We start from the raw sequence: 12,576 nt of genomic DNA, 5'->3' as shown, positions 1-12,576 counted from the left end.
GGCCGGATCATGAAAAGGTGACTGAGAAGGTCCCGGAATTCAAGCTACTTTACTTGCATAATGTAATAATTACAATTTAGTAATGTATACATTTTACCTTCACATGTTTAGTATCATTTTAAAGGTCTTGGTGTGATTGGAAATATGATCTCAGTCCCATATCAGTAAAACAGACCTCAGGTTTGGGGAAATTCTCTCCTACTGACATAAGGGTTGCCCCAGAGAACATCCTGACCAGGTGCTCTAGGTGACAATTAAGTTTTAGGCAAAGCTTTATCACTTGAATTTACAAGTGTTTACGATGGTTTGGGTAACAATTAGGTGACAATTAGGTTTTAGGCAAAGCTTTATCACTTGAATTTACAAGTGTTTACGATGGTTTGGGTATTTAAGGAAATTTGACGAAACACTCAGGGAAGCATTCGATAGTCAGAACTTCCCACACTGTCTCTGTGTGTCTCTTGCCAGGTATAGTGAACAATTCTTTAGTAAACTACATTGATAAATTATTTGGTTTAATGTTGATCATGTTATGTAACTTTCTTCTATTATTTGTTTTAAATGTAACATTTGTTTATTGATTATTACTTGGCAAATAAATGTAAAATTCTTGATTAACTCTGAAATTTCCTAAAATCATTTATATCTAGTTGATTATGTAGTCTGGCGTTACCGCAAATCTTTGACCAGGATAGTACAAACTGAAGGCTCATGAACGGATGGAGCATAGAGCACAACGTCTGAGACCTTCTGATTTCTGACTATCTCTGACTTTAGCAAGTTATAACTAAGTGACTAAAAAAAGTATTCTTTATGCATGAGCAAGCATTGGCGGCCTACTTAAAGAATATTAGTTTACCGTTATATCCTCTGACTAAGGGACAGTCTGGCGAGTTTGTGTCCGTGAGCATGTGTAGCGGCTATCACTGACTTAGCAAGTTATGACCAAGTAACTAAATCAATGAATATTAGTTTACCGTTATATCCTCTGACTAAGATTCGGATTGGCCAATGTGCCTCCGTGAGCAGGTATAGTTAGCCGAGCACAAAGTTCTAAGCGACTCCAGAACCATGATAAATGATTAATTGAAAAGACGGAATGCTTAGAATAATTTACTAAAATTAAAGAAGAAGTACAACCAATAAGTTGATCAGCTTAAATTAGAGCTATTCAAGTTAAATCTTTATTATAAATTGGAGTCAGATTAGAGGTTAAAATTGGATTAATATAACAATATACAATCTATTTAAGTAATCTTTTACAGCCACGCTAGAAGGACCAACACGCAGAATACCTTCACCCACACCAGTGGATTCCGTCATTGGGCCATTGGGTGGGCACCCTACAAAGTGCAGATTAAAAACATATCTTTTTAGCAAAGCCTACACATAACACACATCACATCATAACCTTGTGCTCCAGAACATCTGATCACATGCACATTATCAACTTGTGCTGTTAATATCATGAACAGCAGCTATGCTAATTGCTCTCCACTGCTTCTCTTTCTCTCCCCATCCCGAGGCTTCCTGAGGTTTGGCCAGCTCCAGTCACGTCCCACCTCGTGAAGATTATGGACTTTGAAGAAGTAGATGCCGAACTCGCAAATATTCTGAACCACCTAGAGATGTACCAGTGCCAATTGGATCCCACTACATGTGTGGAGTTTTGACATTGGACCTCCGGGAGTGTTTAAAAGCTCTGGCATGGAGAAGCTGTTGCTGGATCTGTGATGATCACAAATGTTGAGCTCAGTAGCTCCTACTTTTATACCAGAGACTGTAGAAGGAACATTTACTTATAATCTTATACTCCTGTACTCATGCTAGTTCTCACTCTCCAGTGTTCTGTATTGTTGAAAGATTTATGTTCAAACTCTTGATGTCACCCAAATAAATATGGGTTCCCCTTTTGAGTCTGGTTCCTCTCAAGGTTTCTTCCTCATAACATCTAAGGGAGTTTTTCCTTGCCACAGTCGCCATGTCTTGCTCATCAGGGATAAATGCACACCATTCACCTTGACTGTTAATTTCTGTAAAGCTGCTTTGAGACAATGTCTGTTGTGAAAAGCGCTGTAGAAATAAACTTGACTTGACTTGACATGTGAGCAAATTCTAATTGCCACGCCACTAAAGTATTGCTCCCTCTTTACAATGTCCTGAAAAACCAGTTGTGCCCATCTTACTTATCATGGATGTGCCACCAGCTATCTAGGTATAATAAATGAATAAAATGGTTCTGCCCACATAATAGTGTTGGGTTCCTTCTTATAACATCCATCATTTAAACTAATTACTAAAACTTATTAAAATATTGCAATATCTCTACAAAGTCCTGAACCACTAGACACATGAATACTGGGTTGAATGAGTTCCTACTGTTACCACACCTAATTGGAATAAAACTTTGCAGAGCTATGAACTAATTAGTTTACCAATGGGTCCGTCTAGGCATTGGACATACTGGTTTATTTCCATGTATTAAAAGCCTTTTGTTAAGTTAATAATATTCTAAGGGGACAACTTGCATTAATAAAATAAGGAGGTCAGAGTTTTGCACAGGCCATGACTATTTGCACCTTTGGGGGATACTGTCATGCTTGAACAGTTATGAACTAGGCTTTTTAGTTCTAGTAAAGGTAAAAAGGTAGACAACTAAGGCCATCGGCCGGTCTATGGCCACCCTAGTAGCCACCTAGAGGCATCTCTGGCCTACCCTGTACGAAATACCGGACAGGGACAAGGTCGTGCTGCTGGTTGCCCCACTGTCTCCTTCGGGCCTGTTCGGCGACACCATTGATTTGGTAGTCGACAGGATCCAGGAGTCCAAGAGACAATAGGCAGCGTTCCAGCTGTATCTCCCACGCCGCTCTCATGGGGCTGCTCGGTGTGCAGCCCCAACCCAACCCAGCACTTTGTACCACCAAGTGCAGAGACAGAGCATCCCCCTGTGATTCCGCACAGTGCCCTGGGTCAAAGCCCCATGAAGTGACAGATCTGAGAACTGTTATTTCCAAGAAGAGGTCCTGACCCGACCTTTGGAGGGATAACCAGGGGCGTGTAGCACTGCTTTTTTTCGGTGCACTGAGCCATGAAATGTGCTTTAGGACACAGCCAGCTCCACCAAGCTCCCATCTCCAGCATTGTTGCGGACCAGGGGGTCTTGTTTCTAGAAGTGCTCATTAATGGGTATTAAAGTGATTATATTTATTAAAAGGGTGTCCACTATATAAAACAGCTGCACTGTACACAAAATGGCAATCAAGATAACTTGCAATTTGGATTTAGCACTATGTAGAAAACTTTTAACTGCTACACATAATGTATACAAGCAACGTGGTACTTTATCCCTGAAAACGGTGCACATTTCAAACATGACAGAGTCTTTATTAAACTTCCCACAGTTATGGAACTATATAATTTCATGTCTAGCAATTATGCCATACCAATATTTTCATGTATTGACAACAGCTCATTTTTTAATTAACCATATCCTAAGGGAACTGTCTGCATTCCTCAAGTACTTTCAAAGACCCAATGCGTATGCACTGAAATAAACAGTTTGCATTTGTATGTAAATTCCTATCTAGACGCACAACACGTTGAAATTAGAAAATAAAAAAAATCTAAATTTAATGGTAGTAATTGTATGTTTGTAATAGTTTTTTAAATATAAGAACAAATGCAATTAAGAATAAAATGTTCCACATCAAATTGGCACCCTCATTAAATATTCATATTTAAAAGCATGTGATAATCTTAGGATTGCTTAGTAACTACTGTTACATAATTTCCCCCCCTCACCATTAGAACAGTATAAATACTTGCAAAATAATTGCATTAACATTTAATGCTTCAGACCCTTTTTAAAAATATACGTTGTTTAGTAACCCGTTCCCCCACCCAAGAGTATTTTTGGCATTGTAATCTTTTTCTCATATTTCTTTATTTAACAGAAAAATGCAAAGAGAAGGAGAGAACGTTAGCTCAAGCAATAATTTGTTGCTTAATTTTTCAAAGAATACCTATGAGAAACTCTGGTTGTTGCAGGTCTTGGTTGGGGTTTTCCTTTATGTAAACTGCTTAATGATATTCACATTTTTGAAAAAGAGGAGTTTTAGAGAAGAAACTCGATATATTTTGTTTGCACAAACCCTATTTGTGGACTCTGCTCTTATGCTGTTAACTGATTTGCTTTCGGTCGGAAATTACTTCCAGTATGTAATTCACAAAATTCCTTGCAGTATCATTTGTGCAATTTCAACCTTGCTTACCTGTTGCACACCGCTGACTTTGGTGGCTATGTGTCTGGAACGCTATGTGGCTATATGCATGCCTTTGAGACATGCTGACATCTCCACAAGCAGGACCAGATTATATGGGCTTTTAATTATATGGAGTATCAGCTCTATAATTCCATTGTACAATCTTATAGGATACTGGGGAGTAGCTGCACCTGCTTCCAAGTTCTCCTATGTGGTGTGTACTGCAGAGCTAATGTTAGAGGAAGCATGGCAGGCACATGGACGTGCTATCACTTTTATTATTGTTTTCCTTTTATTGATCATTATTATATTCTTTACTTACATCAAGATAATGATTGCAGCCAGATCCGCTTCAAATGAGAAAAGAAAGTCAACCAGTAAGAGTTTAAAAACTGTGCTGCTTCATGCATTTCAGTTGTTTCTGTGCATGATACAATTTTTAAACCTATATATAGAAATGGCATTTTGGAAGGTTGAGGAAAATATTTTTCGAAATGTAAGATATTCTCTGTTTATTGTTTTTCTGATTTCACCACGATGCATCAGTCCATTGATTTATGGTCTCAGAGATGAAAGGTTTTTCCTTGTTTTAAGACATTATGCTATGTGTGGTTCTGATTGCCTTTTCTCTTCATTGCTTGAAATCAAACAAATAAAAATAAGACCGACTTAAAAACAACACCAAACGTAAACAAGTATACAAGTATTGTACATTTTGAATTGGTTGATTTAATATACATAAATACATCAAATACATAATACATCTTAATTAACATGCCAAGTATAATAATTAAATACCAAATATTTTTACATCCTAGGTTTGACAAATATTTTACATTGGTGTGAATAGTGAATTTAGTGTTGCAGCATTTAAATTTAAAGTTACCTTATTTTTTCAATAAATGCATTAAAGATATATTACAAATTGGACATGTTTTTTATGTACTATTGTAAATAAAAAGTGGGTTTATGAGATTAAAAGATTATTGCATTCTATTTTTATTCATATTTTACACTGTGTCCCAACTTTCATGGAATTCAGGTTGTAGTTTTATCATTGCTGAGATGTGATTTTAAATGCAGAACTGTTCAATTAGTTTATAAGCAGATTGCTTATATTAATTACAGTCCAAATCCATGTTTATTGTTCTTAAGTTGCTCAGTTACTTAATGGATCTTTAGGCTGTTAATGTGGAACCATCCTCACCTGCACAGAGTAGTCTACAGTTAAATACTTTATCAAGAGGTAGTGGATCAGGACATATCAGGCCAATGCCCTTTTAAAAAGAACAAAGGGACAGGATCACTAGTCACTGGTACCTGAGAAGCATGTTCAACTTGACGAAGAGGAATGAAGAGAGAGAGAGAGAGAGAGAGAGAGAGAGAGAAGAAGAAGAAGAGGAGGAAGAGAAGTAAGAGAGAGACATGGATTATTAATTTTCTTTATTGTTGCATAAAAGTTAAAGACACTGTCCAATGTGATCAGGGTGCAAGTAGGGACTCTGGCAAGATTATTTATATCAGGGGTCAGCAACCTTATGGGTACTGATTAATGTGAAGGGCTAACAGTTTGATACACACAGTTTTCAGTTTGATCTGAAATAATACATTTGCTTAATTTACCATTTATTATATGTTATCATTAATAATTAATGATATTCATCAATGTGAAGACACTGATCATGTTAATGATTTCTCATAATAATTATCAACAATGATTTAAATGTAGGAAACAGCTATTTTTAGAAAAGGCCCGCAGGCTACTCATGTGGTCCTTGCGGGCTACCTGGTGCCTACGGGCACCACGTTGGTGACCCCTAATCTATATAGTAATAACTAAAAGGGCGAGCCAGAAGGTAAGACAGACATGAGTGATCTGTGGGATTAAAGATGGCCTACCACACCACTATCAACAAATCTGAGTAAACGGGTGAGAAGTGAGTGACAACAGTTTAAATCCAGATCTGTTCCTTTAACTAAGGAAAACCTATTGACAAAAGGCTTAACTAATTAAATGTTTTCAACCTAGAACAGAACAATGAGACTGTGTGTGAGACCTGAACACTATTCGGAAGGCTGTTCAATGAATGTGCACTTTTGAAAAAGAAAGCTCTTACTGCTGCTGTAGTATGTACCTTTCAGTGTTGTATACTATTATAAGTAGTAGTACATTATAATTAGTGTGACATTTAATTGGAAACAAATGTAGATAAATACTGTGTTTCAATTTGGTACCATTTTACATTCTTTGTACATATCTCATTTATTGTACACTTATATATTTTATGTTTCTACATATATTGAGCCTTACACACACCTTACACATTCTATATTTTCATTTTTCACTTTAAACATATGTATATTGTTACTGTACTTTTTATTTTATTTTTTACTGTACTGTATTACTGTACATTTTACTCAAAAGCTTCTGCATATGTTCACTGCCCATGGCCTATATATTCATCTGCTGTACATTTTTAACTGCACTTGTCAGTTTGCACAAAGCTATTGTACTATTTGCATTGTGGAAATATATGGAAATTAGATAAACCTAAATGTGAATACAACTGTAATGGGATGATAAAGTGATAAAGTGATGATAAAGATCCAACCATGCAGTAAAAACCCTGCCAGCCAATGAGTGAGTGGGCAAACATAGTTTATATAAGTGAATAATAAGTTAATAAGTGTGATTAGTAAAGAATTTTATTTGATAGCTCCAAGACCCTCTGTGCTTCAAGGCAGGCTGTCATGGATTTTTGTGTGATCCCAACCTATGATGTGCAGTGGCTGATGGTTGTTGTAGTCCTGTGCTGCTACCAGTGCTAACTTGATAGAGGCACATGAAAACCACACCACCAAAAAGAAGTTTTAGAAAAACTTGGAAAACCTCAGGAATAACTGTAATTAAAGATTTGGGGTGGGACTAGTCATGGATTGCTGTAATTTATTATGTTTTTTATTAGAATACTTTATTGATCCCACAGGGAAATTGTTATTTCTTCACATATACCAGCGAATTAGGAAGCTGGGGTCAGGGTTAGGGTTAGTAATAATATGCATGATGATTTTATCAACAACCTTCGCAACCTCGGCTTGCTGCGACCTCCGCCACAAAGACCAGGCCACCAGCCCTCGGTGTTACCTGATGCCGGTGGCCGGGAGAGGGGATGTTGAAAGCGCTGTTCGAGGAAGTGGAAGCGCGGCAAGCGGGCGGGTGTCAATGCTAGGCTAAATGCTAACCCTAGCCGGCCGGCTCTCTCATCCATTCTTCTTTCCAACGTCTGCTCCATGGACAATAAACTGGATTATATCCGACTCCTGCGAACCACACGGCGAGAGTTCAGAGACTGTTGCGTCTTTGTTTTCACGGAGACGTGGCTCAGCGACAGAGTTCCGGAAGCTGCCATCCAGCTAGACAGGCTACCCATGTTTCGAGCCGACAGAAATGCAGCTCTGTGCGGTAAGACTCGCAGTGGTTGCGTGTGTGTTTATATCAACACGGAATGGTGTGAGAACTCTGTGCTTGTCTTATGCTACTGCTCATCGCTAGTGGAGTTTGTGACTGTTAGATGTAGACCATTTTATTTACCACAGGAATTCACAACTGTTTACATTGTCGGAGTGTACATTCCTCCCAGTGCTAATGCTAAGGAGGCACTGAGTGAACTCTACGGCGCTATTAGCGACCTGCGGAATGCTCACCCCGACGGATTGTTTATTATCACCGAAGATTTCAACCATGTAAATCTCAGGACTGTACTTCCTAAACTCCATCAGCATGTGGACTTTGCAACGAGAGGAGCGAACACGCTGGATCTTGTTTACACAAACATCCCCGGCGCGTATCGTGCGGAGCCCCGCCCCATCTCGGATACTCAGACCACTGCTCTGTTATGCTAATTCCAGCATACAGACCGCTCGTCAGACGCTCTAAACCGGTTCTGAAACAGGTGAAAACCTGGCCAGAAGGAGCTACTTCTGCTCTTCAGGACTGTTTTGAGTGCACTGACTGGACATGTTTAGAGAGGCTGCAACCAACGGCGATTCCATCAACTTGGAGGAGTACACATCAACAGTGACCAGCTACATCAGCAAGTGCGTTGATGATGTGACCATCTCCAAGACCATCACTACACGCTCCAACCAGAAGCCGTGGATGAATGCAAATGTACGTGTGCTGTTAAAACAAAGAGACTCTGCCTTCAGATCAGGGGACAAAGCGGCCTTAAAAACAGCAAGGGCCAAACTGTCTCATGCCATCAGAGAGGCGAAGAAAATCCACGACCACTTCCAGGACAGCGGAGACACCCGGCGCATGTGGCAGGGCATCCAGGCAATCACAAATTACAAGACAACATCACCTGCTTGTGACCATGACGCCTCCCTCCCAGATGCGCTGAACGACTTCTACGGCCGGTTTGAGGTACAGAACAACATGACAGCAAGGGAGACCATCCCTCCTCCCACTGACCAGGTGCTCTGTCTAACCACAGCTGAAGTGAGGAAAACTCAATCCAGAGTTAACCCACGGAAGTCTGCTGGACTGACAACATTCCTGGCAGAGTGCTCAGGGAATGTGCAGAACAACTAGCAGATGTCTTCACTGACATCTTCAACATCTTCCTGAGCAGTAACGTTGTTCCCACGTGCCTCAAGACAACGACCATCGTTCCTGTGCCAAAGAAATCGACTGTCTCCTGCCTCAATGACTATCGTCCCGTCGCGCTCACACCCATCGTGATGAAGTGCTTCAAGAGGCTCGTCATGAGACACATTAAGACACAGCTTCCACCCTCCCTGGAACCCATGCAATTTGCGTATCGTCCAAACCGTTCCACGGACGATGCCATCTCCACAACCCTCCATCTGGCCCTCACCCACCTGGATAACAAGGACTCATATATTCGAATGCTGTTTATTGACTTCAGCTCAGCATTCAACACAATCATTCCTCAGCACCTGATCGAGAAGTTGAGCCTACTGGGCCTGAACACCTCCCTCTGAAACTGGATCCTGGACTTCCTGACTGGGAGACCCTAGTCAGTCCAAATCAGGAACAGCATCTCCAGCACCACCACACTGAGCACTGAGGCCCCTCAGGGCTGTGTGCTCAGCCCACTGCTGTTCACTCTGCTGACTCACGACTGTGTAGCAATGCAGCCTTGTCTATCCATGACACATAGAAGGTCATCCTCAGTGACATGAAAAAAAGAGGGAAATTTGTGTCTGTGAACATTAATCAATAGATTACATTTCATTACTATATCATGAAATGCAATGTGACTGGGCTGTAATATACATATACATATACATATACATATGTAGCTCTTGTAGTGTGCTAACATATTACTAATGACCTGATAGGACATTGTAATTATACTGAAAACTCATTAATGTTAAGCTTAAAATATACTTCAACTGTACATCTTGTTGTTCTAGGTCCTGGATGGGTGTTCCTTCTATACCTTCTATATAAACTGCTTGAAAAATCACAGCTTGATGTAGACCTCTCATCTTACCGTGCACTCCTGACCAAATTTTCTTTGGAGGTGACTTCTGCCAAAACTGCCTTCTACAAGGAAAAGCTTGAGGCCTCTGCACAAGATCCTCGTAAGCTTCACAACATCTTCTCTTCTCTACTAAACCCCCCTGCTGCACCTGCTCCATCCTCCCTGACTGGTAATGACTTTGCCTCCTTCTATGATGAGAAGATTAGGAAAATCTGCCAGACCTTCACTTCCTCTCCAACAACGATTACACAACACAGCCAACAATCCACTACGTCTCTGTCAAGCTTCTCAACCTTAACAGAAGATGAGATACTGCAAGTCATCCGATCCTGCAATCCCACCACCTGTCCTCTGGATCCAATCCCTTCAACTACGCTCCAGACCATCACGCAAGATCTCCTGCCCTTCATCTCCACAATCATCAATGGGTCATTAACATCTGGCTATGTACCAACTACCTTCAAGCAAGCAAGGGTCATTCCTATCTTGAAGAAACCGGCTTTGGATCCATCAGACATCAACAACTACAGACCGGTATCACTCCTTTCCTTTCTTTCTAAGTCTCTGAACGCACTGTTTTTAACCAACTGTCTGTCTATCTCTCACAGAACAACCTCCACGATCCGAACCAGTTTGGGTTCAAAGCGGCACATTCCACAGAGACGGCCCTATTGGCTGTTTCTGAGAAACTACATGCTGCTCGGTCAGCCAAGCTATCATCTGTACTTATCTTTCTGGACCTTTCAGCAGCATTTGACACAGTCAACCACAAGACACTTTTGTCAACCCTCAAGAGCCTTGGTATCTGCGGAACAGCATGGGAATGGTTTGCTTCCTACCTGGAAGGTCGCTCATACCAGGTAACATGGAGGATCCACATCTGCCCCATGCAGACTCACCACTGGTGTCCCACAAGGCTCGGTACTTGGTCCCCTCCTTTTCTCCCTCTATACCCACTCCATTGGTGAAGTCATATCCTCACATGGGTTTTCTTATCACTGCTATGCAGATGACACTCAACTCATCTTTTCTTTCCCTCCATCAGATACCACAGCTTCGCTCGGATCTCAGCATGCTTGTCAGACATATCTTTATGGATGAGGGCTCACCAACAAACTCAACCCCAGCAAAACAGAACTGCTGGTCATCCCAGGTGATTCATCTCCAGGTCAAGATCTACAAATAACACTTCATGACTCTCTGCTCTCCCTTCAGCCACTGCTCGTAACCTTGGGGTAACTATGGACAATGAACTGTCTTTTTTCCCACATGTCGCTAATGTTGCTCGTTCTTGTCGATTTCTTCTCTATAACATCCGAAGGATTCGACCATTTCTGTCCATACAGGCTGCCCAGTTGCTTGTTCAGTCTCTTGTCATTTCAAGACTGGACTACTGCAACTCTCTGCTGGCAGGTCTTCCCCTGAACGCTATTCATCCACTGCAAATGATCCAAAACGCAGCTGCACGACTTGTGTTCAATCAGCCCAAGTTTTCCCACACCACCCCACTGCTGCGCTCCCTTCACTGGCTTCCAGTAGCTGCACGTATCAGATTCAAAACACTGATGCTTGCCTACAAGGCCAAAATGGACCAGCACCATCTTACCTCAGTGACCTCATCACATCTCGCACTGCACCACGCTGTCTGAGATCCTCCAGCACTGCTCGACTGGTACCACCTTCTCTCAGAATGAGAGGTAAGTACAATTCAAGGCTCTTCTCTGTTCTGGCACCGAGGTGGTGGAATGAACTTCCCCTAGATGTCCGTACAGCAGAGTCCCTGATTTTCTTTAAGCGACGACTGAAGACCTACCTCTTCCTGAAATACCTAAATTAGCACTTTCCAAGTTTGTAGAATTCGAGTTATATTTATATTGAGTTTGTATTCTTTCGTACCAGTGTAGATTTATTCACTACTAGAGATTTAAAGCACGTTTGTACGTCGCTCTGGATAAGGGCGTCTGCTAAATGCCGCAAATGTAAATGTAAATGTAAATGTTGATGATGTCCACATTTCTAAAAAAAAAGTATTCATTTAGGGACGAAACTCTTTTTGTGGATACTGATTACATTTTGTTTGGTATCTTGTTTTTCCTTGGGACCTATTTCTCTTATACTTTGAACCTGGGTTTTTGTACTTGCTGTTTTCTAATTCAGACATTTTTTACCTGTTGTACACCACTGACTTTGGTGGCCATGTGTCTGGAATGCTATGTGACAATATGCATACCATTGAGATATGCTGCCATCTCTACCAACAGGACCCAAATGTATGGACTTATTATCATATGGCGTATTAGCTCTATAATTCCAGTGTTTGGTATAGGATTTTGGGCAGCGGCTCCACCTTTTCTGTAAGTAACATAGTAACAATGTTATTTAAAGAATGGCAGACACAAGGTTGTGCTTGATTTAAAAAAAAATTCTAAATTCATATGAGTTTGTCAAAAATGTGTTACCTTCTGTGTTTGAGCTCACACAAGCAAGACACAGCAACAATGGAACTGTGCAATCATCACAGATGAGACCAATATAAGTGGTGTACAGGCAAAAAAAGTAAGCAACATGGTAGGTTAAACTCTCCAAAATAATTTTTTGCCTCTCTTCAGCCTATTGCTAGCTCTTACATCTGTATTGTTGGGAGAACACAGTTCCCTTTTAGGAACTCAAGCTGCGTTGGAACACTTTTGGAACGTGACCGCGTTGTCCACGCTCTGAAATAATGTGTGTAATCAGTCAAAATTGGACACGGGCCAGGAAGTATAAAATGCACATGGAGTAAAGCCGGCTCCAGCTTC

The 12,576-nt window shown here is 40.8% G+C and overlaps 1 protein-coding gene across 1 annotated transcript; it reads left to right on the top strand.

Moving 5' to 3' along the window:
- Positions 1 to 3,960: 3,960 nt before the first annotated feature.
- LOC124394855 (odorant receptor 131-2-like) lies at positions 3,961 to 4,938 on the top strand. The gene has a single exon (XM_046863337.1). It carries the CDS (start codon positions 3,961 to 3,963, stop codon positions 4,936 to 4,938), a length of 978 nt encoding a protein of 325 aa, XP_046719293.1.
- Positions 4,939 to 12,576: the final 7,638 nt, after the last annotated feature.

The sequence above is a fragment of the Silurus meridionalis genome, chromosome 12 (assembly GCF_014805685.1).
Source record: "Silurus meridionalis isolate SWU-2019-XX chromosome 12, ASM1480568v1, whole genome shotgun sequence".
NCBI classification, from domain to species: Eukaryota; Metazoa; Chordata; class Actinopteri; order Siluriformes; family Siluridae; genus Silurus; species Silurus meridionalis.
Note: the sequence above shows the minus strand (reverse complement) of the source record. Positions and strands in the feature narration are given on the sequence as shown.

Excerpts from the sequence above, each read along its gene's own strand:
- LOC124394855 (XM_046863337.1), top strand. The coding sequence starts at position 3,961 with ATGCAAAGAGAAGGAGAGAACGTTAGCTCAAGCAATAATTTGTTGCTT.